The sequence below is a fragment of the Megalobrama amblycephala genome, linkage group LG7 (genome assembly GCF_018812025.1).
Source record: "Megalobrama amblycephala isolate DHTTF-2021 linkage group LG7, ASM1881202v1, whole genome shotgun sequence".
Classification (NCBI taxonomy): domain Eukaryota; kingdom Metazoa; phylum Chordata; class Actinopteri; order Cypriniformes; family Xenocyprididae; genus Megalobrama; species Megalobrama amblycephala.
In genome coordinates, this window is record NC_063050.1 from 43,639,357 (window position 1) to 43,656,517 (window position 17,161).

Here is a 17,161-nt window from a genome sequence, read left to right on the forward strand (position 1 = left end):
ATGTGTTTAACGAAGCTATTGGCAGCTGAAAGCATGATCACCTAAGCCCAAGATATTTAATAATCTATAAAATAATCTAGCTGTAAATAACTCATATCAGTCTACTTTTTAAATACACTATGTGGCTGGAGTGAATAGTTTACTCAAATATGAAAATGCTGTCATTATTTATTCACCCTCATCTCATTCCAAAATCATTTGCTTTTATTTTTGATGTGTAACATTAAAGGATTAATTCACTTTCAATCGAAAATTACCCCAAGCTTTGCTCACCCTCAAGCCATCCTAAGTGTATGTGACTTACTTCTTTCTGATGAACACAATCTGAGTTATATTAATAAATATCCTGACCCATCCTGAAGAAAGTGCTTCCATCCACATCCATCCAACATAAACGCACTTCACACGGCTCCGGGGGGTTAATGAAGTCCTTCCTGAAGCGAAGCGATGCATTCGTGTAAAAAAAAAAAAATCCATATTTAACAAGTTATGAAGTAAAATATCTAGCTTCCACCAGACTGCCTTCTGTATTCAGCTTACGAAAAAAGCGTAAAACTCGTGCAGTTCAAAAAGCTTACGCTACGTCCTACGCCTTCCCTATTCAACTTTTGGAAAAAGCTTAACTGACGCGATGCCAGTTTACACTTTCTTCGTAAGTTGAATTTACTTTAAAGTAAGTTTAAGTTGAATTGTAAGTTGAATTGAATTTAATAGACGAAAGCGGTCTGGCGAAAGCTAGATATTTTACTTCATAACTTGTTAAATATGGATATTTTTTTTACACAAACGCATCGCTTCGCTTCAGAAGGACTTTATTAACCCCCCGGAGCCGTGTGAAGTATGTTTGGATGGATGGATGGATGTGGATGGAGGCACTTTCTTCAGCTCATACTCATTGGTATCGCTCATTGCAATTATAAAGCTCGGATGCGTCAGCATATTTATTAACATATCTCCGATTGTGTTCATCAGAATAAAGAAAGTCATATACACCTAATATGGCTTGAGGGTGAATAAAGCTTAGGGTAATTTTCATTTGAAAGTGAACTAATCCTTTAAAAGGATGTACAGGTGTGCAGGTGGAGGTGAATTCTGGCACAGTACAAAAAGCTAACTGTCAAATATTTTTCTTGGTCTCCATAGTTTCATCAGAATGACTGATTATCTGATTGTGAACACCACACACATGCTTGTGGTCAACTCGGTCAGTAAGCTACTGAGTGTGTTTCAGGAGCATATCACACACACCCCTTCACTCGCCCTCATCCAGAGCTGGGCAGGCAGCGAGACCAGCTATGATCCTGACAAAAAGGTTTGTATGCTTGTGTGTTTATGTGATGCAGGGTAATATTATGTTTTTTTCGTGAAAAAGTATGATATGTTTGTTGTCTGTATCTCTGTGATTCTTAAAGCGCCCCTATTATGCCTTTTTTTAAGGTTCCTAATATTGTTTTGGGAGTCTCCTACAACAGGTTTACATGCATGCAAGGTCAAAAAACACTTTCCTTTTCTCATAATATACATTTAATTTCACCTCAGTTCTCAAACGGTTCATTAGAAGCAGTTAAAAAAAATCAGTTGCTCGAAACCCCTCCTTTCTGTGAGCCTACACTGCCCTGGGCAGCGTTTCCCAAAAGCATCGTAAGCCTAAGTTGATCGTAGCTCCATTGGTTTCAATGGAGCTACGATCAACTTAAGCTTACGATGCTTTTGGGAAACGCTGCCCTGATTGGTCAGATGGCCCAATCCTTTGTGATTGGTTTACTGTGCGCAACGTGTGCCCATTGCCACAACTGAATGACAGCTATCAATTCACAAGACATTATATACAATGTATGGACAGAAAATATTGATTTTACCGTATCAATTTGAGCCCGAGTCCGACGATGAAACGTCTGAAGTAGTCGATCAACCAGAAACTGATTTGTAATCACGACTGGAGTAGGACGTTTCTCTATGGTAAGCGTAACCTTAATTTGCATTATTTATAAGACGTGATAGGACGATTCTCTATGGAAAGTGTCACTTTAGTTTGCTCTATGTATAAGACATGATAGCAGCGTCACTGTTATACTTTATGTAGGTACACCTGTGGGAACTGTATCAGAATGCCAAGAGAAGCTGAAAACCTCTAACATAAGATAAACATTTAGGCCAGATGTGTACAGAGTTTTTCACCATAACTATTAATAGAGAAAAATGGCTATATCATTGTTTGACATTACAATGGGTGTTTAAAGTTTACAGAGAGCACGGACTAGCATCTTAACATCCTATTACAATACACATAGAGCTCCACTCTACTGTAATAATAAAAACACAGAGGAAAAACAGTTTGTTTTACAGTTATGTAAGGGAACCTGGCCCACAACTATGTTGTAAACTTCCACGGTAGCCGAGCAAAAATGTGAATAGCTGATAATGCATTACACTTTGTAAAGTCGTGCTCCATTCTTGATCATTACTCCAAGTAATAAGATAGGCAAGCTGCATTAATCAACAGATTTTTAGACAATATTGGACCCACATCTGAATAGCAGAACTACTGAAACGTGAGTTAGCCGGTTAGCAGGAGACATACAGACTAGGGTGTACGTTACACAACATAACATACAAAACTACGAATTTTGAATGATCGCTAGAAAATATAAACATCAATTATTAATCATTCTTGCAGGTTGAGATTCAGAGGAGCAAGCTGGTCCAAATAAACTTCATTGATCCATATTTTAAGACCAAGTGTTTTGTGAATCCTGCGTTGAACCAAAGACTGCATGGTTGAACTCCCCAAGGTTTGAGAAGCAGTCGTCAATAAAATGACGGGAACACAACAAAAGATTGTACTGCTGTAGTATTGTTGAAAAAATGAATTTCCCTGGCGTCTGTGCATGCAATAAGTGGGCGGGCGTTATGCTAATGTTTTGTTGTGACATCACAACAAAACGGCTTGGGATTCGTTTTACAAACGACTCATTTAATTGACTAAGAGTCAACTCTTACTTTTGAGAGACAATAACTTTATATACGGTGCACTTTCAGATTTAAAACTTCGCAGGATGTTTTCATTCACTTATGTTTCACACTACATGAATGGTAATTTTCTAAAATTCATAATTGGGGCACTTTAAATTATTGTCACTTTTATATCATATCAAAAAATTAAAACTAATAGATCAAACAGATTAAAACTTGATTTAAAATTCTTGATTTCAAACTATTTCAATATTTATTTATTTTTTACACAAAATAAATATCACTATTTTCAATCAAGCTTTAATTATTATTATTATTAATTATTTAATAATATAAAAAAAGTAAACGAATATAAATACTATGTGTGTGTGTGTGTGTGTGTGTGTGTGTTACAGGTCACAGCAGAGCAGAATGGCAGTGTTTCCCACCAGCCAATGTTTATAACTGAACTGATGCTGGACACACAATCCTTATCATACCAGCCCTCCATGGATGACTTCCTGGTCTGTGTTTCTGTGCACACTATGAGTTTCTGTGTGTTTCAAACATTTTCTTCAGCATGCCCAGTTTGTGTACACTGCATATCGTTACGCGTTCCATGTTTTTGTGTATACATCAGGAGTGTGTAGCAGAGATTACTGGGCGGTTTGAGAACACAGTTTTGTCTTTGGATACTCTGGTGCAAGACAGCTACTTTGATGCTTTTACTCAACCCATTATCAACAAAAAGGTTGAACGAGACCAACATTTACCTCTTCATTGTATAGCACACGCTCTTTTATCTGACCTTGGCTGATGTGTGTCTGCACATGTGTATGCGTGGTGTTTCAGGTTGAGGAGAAGACATGTGGGGATGGCCCTAGTCTTGCGGAAATCCTGGAAGATGACACTTATCTGCAGGACATCATACTCAATATTAAGGTTTTTATTTGATTCTAACATGGTTATGATCTAAATGCAGTAAAAAAAAAAAACCCAAAAAAACAAAAACAAAACTTTTTGTATTTAAACATTTCTATACAAGTTATAGAAATCATTTATTGGTTTTAATTTAATATCGGGAAGTGTCACCATTTAGTGGTTCTCTATAGAATATCACCCAAAAATGCCATTACTGTAAACATTACTGTTCTCAGGTAATGTAACTTTCAGCCATGAAAACTCTCAAGATAGCATGTTGATGGATGCTAATGACAGTGATTGCAAGCAGACTGCATGCAAAAGACCTATCAGTCTGTGCCGTCTAGGGTTTCATGACCGAACTATGTAATAGCCGTTATTCTCAAATGAGAATTATACTGTATTAGAGTTAAAGGAATAGTTCACTGAAAAATGAAAATTCTGTCATCATTTACTCACCCTCATGTTGTTCCAAACACACAAGACTTCCGTTGGAACACAAATGAAGATATTTTGATACTATTCCCTCATAATTTTTGTACATATATTGAAGGTTTATGCAACCAAAATGTTCATGTTTCTAAAAGTACAAAAAGAAAACAAACAATGGAAATCTGCTCACTGTTTAACTTTTCCCTTTATTTGCAAAAACAAACAAAAAACTCCAACATTGCGATCAATAAATATCTTCATCAGGCCTTTATTGATCGAAACATTGCTGTTTTATTTTGGAAATAAAAGGGAATAATTCAGCAGTGTGCATAATTACACATTTCTCTTGTTTATTTTCATGTTTTTCATTTTAATCCTTCACCTGCTGAAGATAATTTGGATGTGTATACTTTTCACTTCTTTTTCTAAAAGTACAAAATGACATTGTAAAAGTAATCTATATGAATCGAGCAGTTTAATCCAAGTCTTTTGAAGAGACACAATCACTTTATATGATAAACAGATTTAATTTAGGTTTTTATTCACATATAAACATTGATGAATACACATACATAGAGCGCGTCAAATATGGTAAACAGAAGCTCCATCATGCTTGCTTAATGCTTAATGCATGAGGAAAAACCAAGAAAAACCAATTGAGCTTTTGTGAGCTTTTCGTGAGCTAGTAATGTGTGTGTATAAAGGAATGTGTTCATAACTGTCTTTAATTGTGTAAATGTTCATGTTTCTTCCCCTGTCAGCAATCGATTCAGATGGCATTTGATACCGCTAATGTGTATGCTCGTACATTTGAGCCGTTCAGACTGTTTTACAAAGAGAATGAAGACCTGGACCTGGAGGCTCTCAAAGAGCAAGACCATGGTACATCATCATCATCATCATCATAATCAATAATCAATAATCAATAATCAATTCCTGATTGTCAAAATCACGATTGTCACACTCTTCTTATGTTGTGTATGTGTGTCTAATGCAGAGGTTGCATTTTTTGGGAACAGTCTGAATAAATATCATCGAGAGCATAAAGAGGCTTTAGCCATCAAACAGAAAAGACCCCTGGGAATTCTGCTGGTGGATACTACACAACTGAAGCACAAACTTATACCATCCCCTCTGCGCTGCATAGAGGTCAGAAACACACATATAGAAATAGAACACACAAATAGAAAATGCAGAAATAGAAATGGATTTCTCCTGTAATATTTGCATTCCCACTGTTTCTCCTAGTTGTATACAACATTTACCCCAACACAGTTGGCAACAAGACGCATAAATGCAAAGATAGCCCTCCTCATTTTGAATCTCTTTCTCCAGGTCATTAATGACATCCTACCTCGGCTAGCAAAGAAAAAGATGGATGCCATCATTGCAGAAGCTCAGGATGCCCAGTTCAAACTGGACTTTGTTCCAACAGGAACCAACGAATACGTCAACTCCCTCACCTTCCTAGAGGAAATTCAGAAGAGGGTAAGAATCAAAAGTGAACCATGTTCTGTGTTTTGTGGTGATTTAAAGGCACAATATGTAAGAGTTTTGGATTAAGTATCCAAAAACCACTAGAACAATGTTATATATTTTGTTAACTTGTGTACTTACATTATCCAAAATGTTTTCAAGAATGTTTAAATCCAGAGAAATAAGCAATTTTAACCAGGACACAGACTGTGTCCATGCGTCTCCTATCAATGACATCATACCCACGCTACCCTCGATTTCCGTTTTTATTTTGTAAAAAATTGGAAACACAAAAGACTTTTTAAAATATCATGTGTTATATTAGACAGGTGAGCAACTGTTTGGATACATTAATCGACAGAAAATGAATCATTGTTATATAGCTCAACAAAGTAATTAAGTCTTGTTGTTTAAATCTCGTTTTCTTGATTTACTGCAACTATCATGTTTTACCATGCCTAATATCAATCTAGCTTACTGCAGTGTGCAACAAGTGTCTCATAGCAGCCTCCGAGTGAACACACATAGTAGCATTATAACAACTTTCAAAACACAAATGTATCTTTAATGATAAAACAGCGCTGTGTTACTTCACATACGCATGACTGGAAGAAGCAGAAGTGGTCGTCTGCAGCATAAGAAAAGCTCCACTGCTCTCAAGCTGTGTGTCGCGCTTGTCTCTCATTAGCAGTCTCTCCAGCGGCCTCGTTCCACTCCAGCAGCTTTCAGCCACACCCTGCTTCATACTATAGTAATGTTAATAACTCTTTAATACATTAGTTCATTCATAAATATGATTTCTGCCCAAGTCCCGTAGGATTCTTAGACGTGAAGACAACACCTCCCATGATTCAGCAAAATCAAGGCATCATCAAGCTTTGTCTTTGTTTGGACCTCTAGCGGCGAAAAATTACATATTGTTTCTTTAAACAATCATTCTTCCAATCTATTGAGTATCAGATATTAGACGGCTGTTTGCTCAGATGTTTTAATCTTATATTTCTGTTAGATTGAGGTGCTGGAAAAGGAGACCATGACTGTCTGTGAGATGTACAAGTTGATCGAGTGTTACTCTGTCCCCACCCCTCCTGAGGATATTGCAGTGTATGCCACATTGCCGCCATGTGTAACTGCCTTAAAAAACACCATCGAAAAGGCGGTGGGAGAGCGGGACTCTTATGTGGAAAAATTTTGCCAGCACATCCAGCAAGATATCAACCACCTTAACAAGAATGTGCAGGCAGTGAAAGAGCAAGCAGAGGTGAAAGAAAGGAAAGAAATTGTAATATTAAAACAGAATAATGTGCTGAAGTCATTTGTAATAAATAAATGTTTACAGATACACTAGTGTTTAAAAGTTTGGGGTCAGTAAGATTTTTTTTTTTTTTTTTGAAAGAAAGAAATTAATACTTTTATGCAAAAAAGATAAACTTGATCAATAGTGACAGTAAAGACTTTCAGATTGTTACAAAATGTTTCTATTTTAAATAAATTCTGTTCTTTTGAACTTTCTATGCATCAAAAAATCCTGAAAAAAATGTTAAACTGTTTTTTGTTAAAACAATTTAAAAATATAAAGCAGCACAGCACAACATTGATAATCATGTTTCTTGAACACCAAATCAGCATATTAGAATGATTTTTGAAGTATAATGTGACACTGAAGACTGGAGTAATGATGCTGAATTCGGTTTTGCAATCACAGGAATAAATTACATATTAAAACATAATAAACTAGAAAACAGTTATTTTAAATTATAATATTATATTTCACAATATAACCATTTTTACTGTATTTTTGATTGAATAAATACAGCCTGGTTGAGCATAAACATGAAAAAAGAAAAAAAAATCCTACTGACCCTTTGAACAGTAGTGTACACCCAGAACTTTAACGTGGTATTGAACTTATCATGTGAAATACTGAAACCCTGCTGAATCTCTCACAGCCTGTTTTTGTGTATATTGTATGGTTTTTGTCTCTCCAGAATCATCAGCTCCTTGAAATTGATGCAGATCGCTCTAACATACGCCGACTGCTGGGAGATATTCAGATTTCTATTGATGAGTTGCAGACTCAAGCCTTCAAATATAAAACCTACCAGAAGAACTTTAAGGTCAGTGTGTCTCTCTGTCCACCAGAGGGTGCATATTCTGTATTTATTCTCTATACTGATTGTTTTGACTTTGTCTGATCATCATGGGTTATATATTTTTTAATCTGTGCTTGTTTGTGCAGGTGGAGGTGACTAAATATGAGGCTCTAGAGGGACTGACTGCTGAAGTGAAGCTGAAGCAGCTACTCTGGGACTCTCTGGAAGAGTGGGAAAATCTAGAGAACAGCTGGTTGCAGGTCATTTTAAGGGGGTCATTTTATACTTTTGAAGTATTTGATTTTTTCCCTTTCACTGAAATCCACTTAAGGGTTGTCAAGACACCAAAATTAGAATTAAACTACAAAAAACCCAAAGGTTGAAGGCCAGTTCCGCAGTAATGTGGAGCATGGATACAGCAACTAAAGAGTTACTGAGATACACAGTCATACTTGTGATAATTACGGCCTTAAACAAGGCACTTTATACTAGATGGCTTCAGATGAAGTGTCCCTGCAAATGGTGTGCTGGAAGCCATTTTGAATGAAAGTGTCCTCTAAATGTCAATTATCTCTTTGACACAGAATAAGTTTGATGAGCTGGACCCAGAATTGCTGAGCAGGCAGGTGAACAAGTTTGCCAAATATGTCAGCCAGCTGGAAAAAGGACTGGCACCAAACAATGTGGTGCCCTGCCTCAAAGAGATTGTGGAGAGCATGCGAGAAAAGGTGAGTCAGGTTGTCACTAAATGCCAGTGTGTCATTTCTCTTCAACTGTCTCTTTGTACTGTCAAATGAGATTACCATTTAAAATAACTTTTCTATTTCAATATATTTTAAAATGTAATTTATTCCTGTGATGGCAAAGCTAAATTTTCAGCAGCCATTACTCCAGTCTTCAGTGTCACATGATCCTTCATAAATCATTTTTATACGCTGATTTGTTGTTGTAGTGTTTCATATTATTATCAATGTTGAAAACGGTTGTTCTGCTCAATATGTTTGTGTAAACTGTGATACTTTTTTCAGTATTCTTTGATGAACATAGTTCTAAAGAACAGCATTTATTTGAAAAAGAAAGCGTAACATTATATATGTCTTTACTGTCACTTTTGATTAATTTAATGCACCCTTTCTGAATAGAAGCATCCTTTTGAATAGGAGAAAAAATAGTGAAAACTTTTAAATGGTAGTGTATGCATCTGTCTATTTAACATTCTGTGTTTGCGCAGTTGCCAGTGATCACAGACCTGCGTAACCCATGTCTGAAAGCTCGTCATTGGGAAATTCTGGAGGAAATTGTGGAAGCCAAACTACTGGAAGAGCCACTGACTCTCGCCTTCCTGGAAGAACTCAACATCTTTAACTTTGGACCACAAATACAGGAGGTGAGAGAAACACTGAGGCTCTCAAAACCTACTGATCTACTGATCTTTCCTGGACAACATTTTTGGGCATCATAGACACATTCCATATTTCCATAACATACTGTCACTAGGTTTTGAGGTGCAACCTGACAAGAAGGCAGGGTAAATCACTGTATAGTTGCTAAAGATTCTTCTTTTAACCTCATGAATCTTCTCAAACTCTCAGGTGTCCGCACAAGCCTCAGGAGAAGCATCTCTCGAGAACATTCTGAGAAAGGTGATGCTTATGTTTATAATTCTCTTTTAACAACATTTATACATCTTTATATTGAGCTTGACACACACATACTATTGATAGATTGAGGAATCCTGGAAGACGACAGAGTTTGTGGTACTGTCTCATCGGGACTCCAAGGATGTGTTTATCCTCGGAGGAACTGATGATATTCAGGTAAGAATGGACCATTGTTCGCAGAGTTTTCTGATTGTTAAACCAAAAGAATCATTTGCAATTTGTATTTTTTCTTATTCTTTAATTCTTATTATTCTTCTATTCTTATTATTCTTTCTGTGTGAATGTAAATTTTGTAGGTGCTTCTCGATGACAGTATAGTCAATGTGGCCACAGTTGCTTCATCCCGTTACGCAGGCTCCATCAAGGCCAGAGTAGACAAGTGGCAGAGACAGCTCTCTCTTTTCAGCCAGACCTTGGTAAACAGAGTGGTGATCATTTATTTTTTTTTTTTTTGCAGAGTTTTGTTAAATCAAACATTCTTTATCTGACTCTCTTCTACTGTGTTTCTAGGATGAGTGGTTGGCATGTCAGAGAAGCTGGCTTTATCTTGAGAGTATTTTCAGTGCTCCTGACATCCAGAGGCAGTTGCCTGCTGAGTCTAAGATGTTCCTGCAAGTGGACAAGTCCTGGAAAGAGATTATGAGGAAGGTCAACCGCATACCCAATGCCCTTCGTGCTGCCACACAAACAGGTCTGACAGAATATAGCTCAGGAAACACACATACAGCATAGGCAATTAAATATCTACTCAAGCATTAGATGAACACATTTTTGTCCAGTGTCAAAAAGTTTGTATCTGTAAAATGGTGCACTGTCTAAATGAAAGCTGTAGATAAAATGCAACATGAAAAATGGCTTTCACCAGTGTTGCCCTCTACTCTGTCTCTCCAGGGCTTTTGGATATTTTCCAGAATAATAACGCACTCCTGGAGCGGATACAGAAATGCCTGGAGGCTTACTTGGAGTCCAAGAGAGTTATCTTTCCAAGGTGTCTATGCATACTCACGCATGCACAGCAGTTTCTCATCAGAATGCTGATTTCTCTTGATGCTGTGCAATGACTTTATTCACTTCTCCGGGTGGCTCAGGTTCTACTTCCTGTCTAATGATGAACTGTTGGAGATTTTGGCTCAGACGCGGAACCCTCAGGCTGTGCAGCCTCATCTCAGGAAGTGTTTTGATGCTATATCACAGCTGGAGTTCGGCCTGCTTACCTCTACAACACATGGAGAGGGCGAGACTGGCGAAAAAATACAGTACACTAATGACATCTTAGCCATGGTGTCACCTGAGGGAGAAAAGGTCAAGTTTTTTTTTTTTTTTTTCATTTTCTTTTTGTTTTGTTTTTTGTTTTCAGTGATTTATAAAATGAAACAGGATAATAAAAAAAAATTTATGTGTGTGTCTGTGCTGTAGGTGGTACTGGGGAAAGGGCTAAAGGCTCGTGGAAATGTAGAGGACTGGTTGGGAAAGGTGGAGGAGGCCATGTTCTCTTCTCTTAGGAGACTCAGTAAGGCTGCAATTGCTGACTACCAGAGCAAAGCCAGAGTGGAGTGGGTTGTGGCTGGGCATCCCTCACAGGTTTGTGCTTGTCTAGGTGAGATTTATTTATGTGTGTCTCTGAGTGTATGAACGATTCTCACTTGTGCTTTTCTGCAGGTGGTGTTGACCATCTCCCAGCTCATGTGGTGCAGAGACATGGACAACTGTCTAGAGGGAGATCATGACCACTATCAGGCGTTACAAGAATTTGAGCTCACCAACTTTGAGGTGACAACATATAGCTTTCATTGACTAAATTATTTATCTTTATATGTGTAAGTTCCTTTGAAGTTCCTTTGCAAGTCATTTACAGTTTAGGTCAATATATTTGTTGTTCATTCATGTGGTTTTTGCATGTGTGTGTGTGTCTGTCTGTATTTATCTTTGGGTGTGTATATAAACAGAGACTGAATGCTCTTGCTGCTCTGGTCCGTGGGAATTTGCCTAGTCTTCATCGAAACATCATCACAGCTCTCATCACCATAGATGTGCACGCCAGAGACATTGTCACAGAGCTTGTCAAAGAGAAGGTTGTGTATTTGTTTTTGTCATGTCACAGGAATGGAGAAAATGTGGCCTGTTTGCAATATATCAGTAGTTCTCAACTGCCTAGCTTCTACTAAGTGACAGAATCAACAACAGCATTTTCTGCTCTGTTTTAGAAGTCGATAAGTTAATTTATTTTATCATTTTATTAATTTTAACCCTGTTGTCCGTGACCTTCAGAATAGACCTGTAGTTGTATCAGAATAGACCTGCGACCAAGCAGTTGAGAACTGCTGGCATACATTATATAAATGGCAATTATTACCTATTATGTCTGATAGTTCAAGAGGTTATGGCATATGTGTTTATGTGTATATGTGTTTGTAGGTGGACTCGAGCGATAATTTCGAGTGGCAGAGGCAGTTGCGGTATTATTGGGATGTAGACTTGGACGACTGTGTGGCTCGGATGGCTCTCTCTCAATATGTCTATGGATATGAATATTTGGGAGCGTGTCCTCGTCTGGTGATCACTCCACTGACGGTACAAATATTCACTTTTTTTTATTAAGGGGAACAATTATTTTCATCTCTCGCCTCATTTATGATGGTGAATTTTATACATATGATGTATATGAGTTTTGAGTTTTGTCCAATTATATCAAATAATGTAAATACATTAGCATTTTGAACAATGATAGCTTTAATTTATTAAATCAAATCAACATGAAAGAGTAGCTGTAAAAATGCACATATTATACAGTAGATGCACAATGTAAATGTAAATACTGCACATTATCAAAAAAACAAAAAACAAATGCACATTATCGGAAAACAAATAAAGCTCTGTTGGAATTCATTTTTAGGCTAAGTCATCATCAATTTTGATGCAGGGGCCTTTTTTGCCCTTACATTTTAAATATTGAGCATTTAATCAGTTTTGGTGGCATTTCTACTCTTATGTCATTTCTGCCCAATATCAGTTTGTATGTTTTCAGATGTCATACATGAAATATAGTTTAACTACTTATACTAAAGTGCTAACAAATAAATTGATCATTTTAGGCATGCATGGACAGTTCAGATCTATGTCATTGTGGTGTGTCTGATTTATCAGGAGAATGATTGTACTAAAAATGTGTGTGAACTGCATAACTATTTACTTTTTTCATACTAGGATCGATGTTACCTCTGCCTGATGGGGGCGCTGCAGCTAGATCTGGGAGGAGCTCCTGCAGGTCCAGCTGGCACAGGCAAAACTGAGACCACTAAAGACCTTGCGAAAGCTCTGGCAATCCAGTGTGTCGTCTTTAACTGCTCAGATGGACTCGACTATAAGGTGCTGATGTGTCTCTCTTACAGTCCAACTTCTATTTTTGTTTTTCCCTCATCAATTTGTTGACAAGACAACCAGTATGACCTAGAGATGCTTTCCTGTTACATTAGAGTGAATTCACTACATTTGTCACTAGGAGGCAGCAGAGCTCCAACTGAAGTTCTCTGTACAGTACATAAACACAACTCTTTCTGAGAGCTTTACCCAGCAGGCTGTCCTTATTTATGTCCAGTGTTTAGTGTTTGCTGGGGAAGTCATATATCATAAAGACGTGTAAGATTCTGACTAGGCCTTAAAAACAGTCATAGTCATTGTTCACTGTTTGTCTTTTTTATTCTGTCACTGGAGCATTATTTTACAGTATAGTTCTTTCTGTAGATCATTCCTTTCCCTGGTGTTTGCTGGTCTGGGGATTGTTAATGCTTTAGTTCAGTACATGGGTGGCATGTGAGAAGGACATCCTGTGGATCAGTATAGAATGCATTAGTGCCCGCTCACTTTTTCAGCAGCATTGATTCACAAAGTCTTTTTTTTAATCGTTTTTTCCCCCATAGCATTATAAACCATTAATCAAGCCAACAAGTATATACAAATACATATATACAAATATTTAAGGATTTTGACAGCATAGTAAAACAGATTAAATTACGTAATTTCCAGTGCATTATAGGACTGGATGTTCCTTGCAAACACTTTTGGCACAATTTGTTCACCGCTACTCTTTGATTAGTTGAATTTTCTGTACAGGATAATGGGTAATGTAGTTCCCTATGTGTCAGTCACTTCAAAGTGGTGTCGAAGACTGACACTAGGGGTCATACTTGGGAGCCCCACTCACCTCAGATACTTCAGAAAAGGCCATTTGAGAACTAGCGAGTGCCCACAGGAAAGTGATGAAGCCTGCTTGTCAGGCAACTGCCAAGAACCCAAAGAAGTGTCCGTGAGATGGGTGACCCAGGGATGGCAGGAGCTGCTCTTTCCCAGGAGGTGGTGAACCTCCAGGGCAGGTGGAGAATATTTGGTTCCCTTTTGTTTTGTTACCCAAATTTTCAAAGAAAGAACAGCCTCTGCACACCCTGGGTCACACAAGTTCCTGGACATGAGCTCCTCACCTCCTCGTGTAATTAAATATACATTGATTTGTATTAAAGCTATAAAAGTTATTCAGTCAAGAGCAAAGTGTTTTTTCTTTTTCTTTTGTTGTTTGACAAACAGCAGCAGGTTTACTGTATTAGGCTGTTGTCACTTTAAGACCTAATGCACGGATCCTATTGATAAACATCTGATTTCTTTCCCAACTGTTTACATTTACTTAAGACATAACCGACTTTGTTTACATGAATACTCGCTAAGAGAGGCATTTTGACATAACTGTGTGTGTATTTAACTGTTTGTGTGCAATAAGCCGTGAAAGAGAACTTTGACTTTTTGAAACTTTTTGAAGTAGCCTATTAAAATCATTCAGATATCGCAAGCCATTACAATCGCAATATGTGCATTTGCAAAATTTCGATATATTTTGCATTCCTACTTCACAGGCTTCCATTCAAGATGTGAAAGCCCATTCTGATATACGTTTGCCAACAGGATTAATTTTGACCTGAAGGATGCGTACTTTAATATCTCAAACTTGCCTTGACATACCACATTTGCCTTCGAGGGTCAGGCATATCAGTACAAGGTCCTCCCTTTCGGGCTGTCACTGTCACCTCGCGTCTTCTCAAAAGTTGCTGAAGCTGCCCTTGCCCTGCCAAGGGAAGTGGGCATCTGTATTCTCAACTATCTCGACCACTGGGTGATTGTAGCTCACTCTCGAAATTTATTGTGTGCACACATTGACCTGGTGCTCAGACACCTCAGGTGATTGGGGCTTCAGGTCAACCGAGAAAAGAGCAAGCTGTCTCCAGTGCACAGCATCACTTTTCTCAGGATGGAGTTATAGTTGATGATGGCGCATCTCATGAACGAGGGTGCCTAGTCTGTGCTGAATTGCCTAAAGTCATTTATACCCCTTTTCCACCAAGGCAGTTTGAGTGCTGGTTCAGAGCCAGAGCCTAGTTTCAAATCTGTTTTTTGTCTTTCGACACCCATACCCCTTTTCCACCAGCATAAACCGGGTGCTAGTTCAGAGCCAGTGCTGTTGCTGATTTGGGGTTGGTTCAACTGACAAGCCTGGTCTGTAAACAGCTGTGATTGTTTTTCTAAATAAAGAAAGAAGAGAAGAACAGAAAAAGTCAAGGAATTTCGGCTGGAGTGACCTTTTCCCATTGTTAAGTACTTTCCTGTCAGTCCCTGAAAGGCGTGAAGGACTACACGACTTACGTGGACTGTTGGGTAGGTTACAATGTTACACTTGTTACCCGGCAAGCAGTAATTTGCCGACATCTGCATTGCCAGAACCTCATATCTCGGTTCAGTTGTTGTGACGCTTTCCATAGGGACCCCAAGTGTCAAGGTGATGATACACGGGGCAACTTTTTGAGCAATGTTGCCGGGCAATGTAGCCGAGCAATGTTGCTTGGGCACTTTCCCATTGAGAATGAGCAACAAATTTATATCTGGATACGTTAGATCAGTTGTGTGCAATTTTTTGAGATCCTCCAATCAGAATGTTAGTAGCCGATCACGTGACCGGTTCGGAGATTTCAGAAAAAATTCAAACAAGATGGCGGCCTCTCACCGGCAGTGGAGCGGAGAAAAAGAGTGTGAACTTATATCTTTTTACGCTAGTAAGTTGTCATGCGTCAACCCAAAACAGGGAATTTACCTCATATATTGCTTAAAATACCAACAACTGTCCAAAGTGATGCATGTAAGCTGTAATTAAGCCATTGAATGTTTTCAGTTAAATACTAAAAAGACGGAGTTAGTTTAACGTCTGTAGTAGCGTAGGCTGTAGGGCGTATGGCACATGAATGTAACTTTTGATGCGATCGACGCAGGTTCGAATCCGCCTTTTGCTGAACTCGCTCTTCTCCCTTTTTCTATCACAAATCAGATTGGAAAGGCATTTATTTTTAATAAAAATGAAGAAAATATTTGAAAAGTTGAAATAAAGTGCCTATAAGTGTTTATAGTAAGGTATTTATTGGGTTGGCAATAGATTTGCTCCTTTCTGATTAGTTGCTGCTAACTGTCTGTTGCCCTAATTAGTTGCCCTGTGTCTCATCAGGTGCCGTTGACGGCAACATTGCCCAGCAATATTGCTCAAAAAGTTGCCCCGTATATCATCACCTTTAGTCTTCGACACCACCTTGAAATGACTGACAGATAGGGAACATATCGGTAACCTCCTTTCCTTGATGGAGGGAATGAAACATGGTGTCCCTCCTGCCACAGGCTACCCACTGGATGGCTGGGACACACTCTCAGCTCCTCAGCACGAACCTTGATGAGTGGGTGCATGTCAGCTCTTTTTATACCTGTATGTCCGGGGGAGTGGCGCATGCAAATTCCACTCGCCAATTCTCATTGGCCTTTTCTGAAGTAACAGTTTGGCTCCCAAGTACAACCCTTAGTATCTTTAACTCTTATACATTACCTTTAAGTTGTACATGTAAAAATATTCACTCTGTAGCAATGTTTTGGTACAAATAGTAGGAGTTTTCAACTATTTTTTATTAACTACTTTAGCTATGTCATATTGTATGCTATGTACTAGTTTCTGCAGTGTTGATACACTGATACCAGCTGCGCGTTCTCAATCTCTCGTCTCTCTGATGGCGAATTGACATACACCTGCCTCCTCTCACTCACTCGTCTCATTCACTCCGGTTGAATAGTGTTTGTATTATGCATAATTTTACTCATTCCCACAGGTTTAGCGGTCACGCCAAAAGCGCGTGCACCACTAATCTATGTAAGTGGGGCTTTCATAAAGCCGCCTCTCAAACACCAACCAAATACCAAATTGACTTTGTGGTTTATTGCACTTAAACAGTCGAATACATACAAAATTATGTCAAAATGCCCATCTTGCCAAGTATTCAGGTAAATACAGTGAGTTTTGGAACGTAAATAGTTGAGAGAAAACGCATGTTGTGTAACAGTACATTGGATCTGTGCATAAGCTCTTAAAGTGACAGCAGCCTAATAAACCTGCTGCTGCTTGTCATATTAATCAAAGAACAAAAGACAAAGAGAAAATCACTCAATGCTCTTGACTGAATAACTTTTGTTACTTTAATTGTATGCATTAATCTGTATTTAATTTTTACAATGAAAATTGTACAGCTGTAAATTTTACAGCTTGTTACAAGTGTT

At 38.2% G+C, this 17,161-nt stretch overlaps 1 protein-coding gene across 1 annotated transcript in view; it reads left to right on the forward strand.

Annotated features, from left to right (window-relative positions):
* The window catches only part of dnah6 (dynein, axonemal, heavy chain 6), a 91,222-nt gene that overhangs the window by 4,256 nt on the left and 69,805 nt on the right, over positions 1–17,161 (forward strand). Inside the window, exons 9-31 of the mRNA XM_048197639.1 lie at positions 1,144–1,312; positions 3,369–3,476; positions 3,593–3,703; positions 3,805–3,894; positions 5,067–5,187; positions 5,303–5,454; positions 5,641–5,793; positions 6,791–7,042; positions 7,770–7,898; positions 8,021–8,134; positions 8,459–8,602; positions 9,106–9,261; positions 9,467–9,517; positions 9,599–9,691; positions 9,832–9,951; positions 10,046–10,226; positions 10,427–10,523; positions 10,624–10,837; positions 10,952–11,116; positions 11,195–11,305; positions 11,482–11,607; positions 11,951–12,106; positions 12,740–12,901. Of these exons, the coding sequence (XP_048053596.1) occupies positions 1,144–1,312; positions 3,369–3,476; positions 3,593–3,703; positions 3,805–3,894; positions 5,067–5,187; positions 5,303–5,454; positions 5,641–5,793; positions 6,791–7,042; positions 7,770–7,898; positions 8,021–8,134; positions 8,459–8,602; positions 9,106–9,261; positions 9,467–9,517; positions 9,599–9,691; positions 9,832–9,951; positions 10,046–10,226; positions 10,427–10,523; positions 10,624–10,837; positions 10,952–11,116; positions 11,195–11,305; positions 11,482–11,607; positions 11,951–12,106; positions 12,740–12,901 (3,175 nt within the window). The remainder of the gene's footprint in view (positions 1–1,143; positions 1,313–3,368; positions 3,477–3,592; positions 3,704–3,804; positions 3,895–5,066; positions 5,188–5,302; positions 5,455–5,640; positions 5,794–6,790; positions 7,043–7,769; positions 7,899–8,020; positions 8,135–8,458; positions 8,603–9,105; positions 9,262–9,466; positions 9,518–9,598; positions 9,692–9,831; positions 9,952–10,045; positions 10,227–10,426; positions 10,524–10,623; positions 10,838–10,951; positions 11,117–11,194; positions 11,306–11,481; positions 11,608–11,950; positions 12,107–12,739; positions 12,902–17,161) is intronic.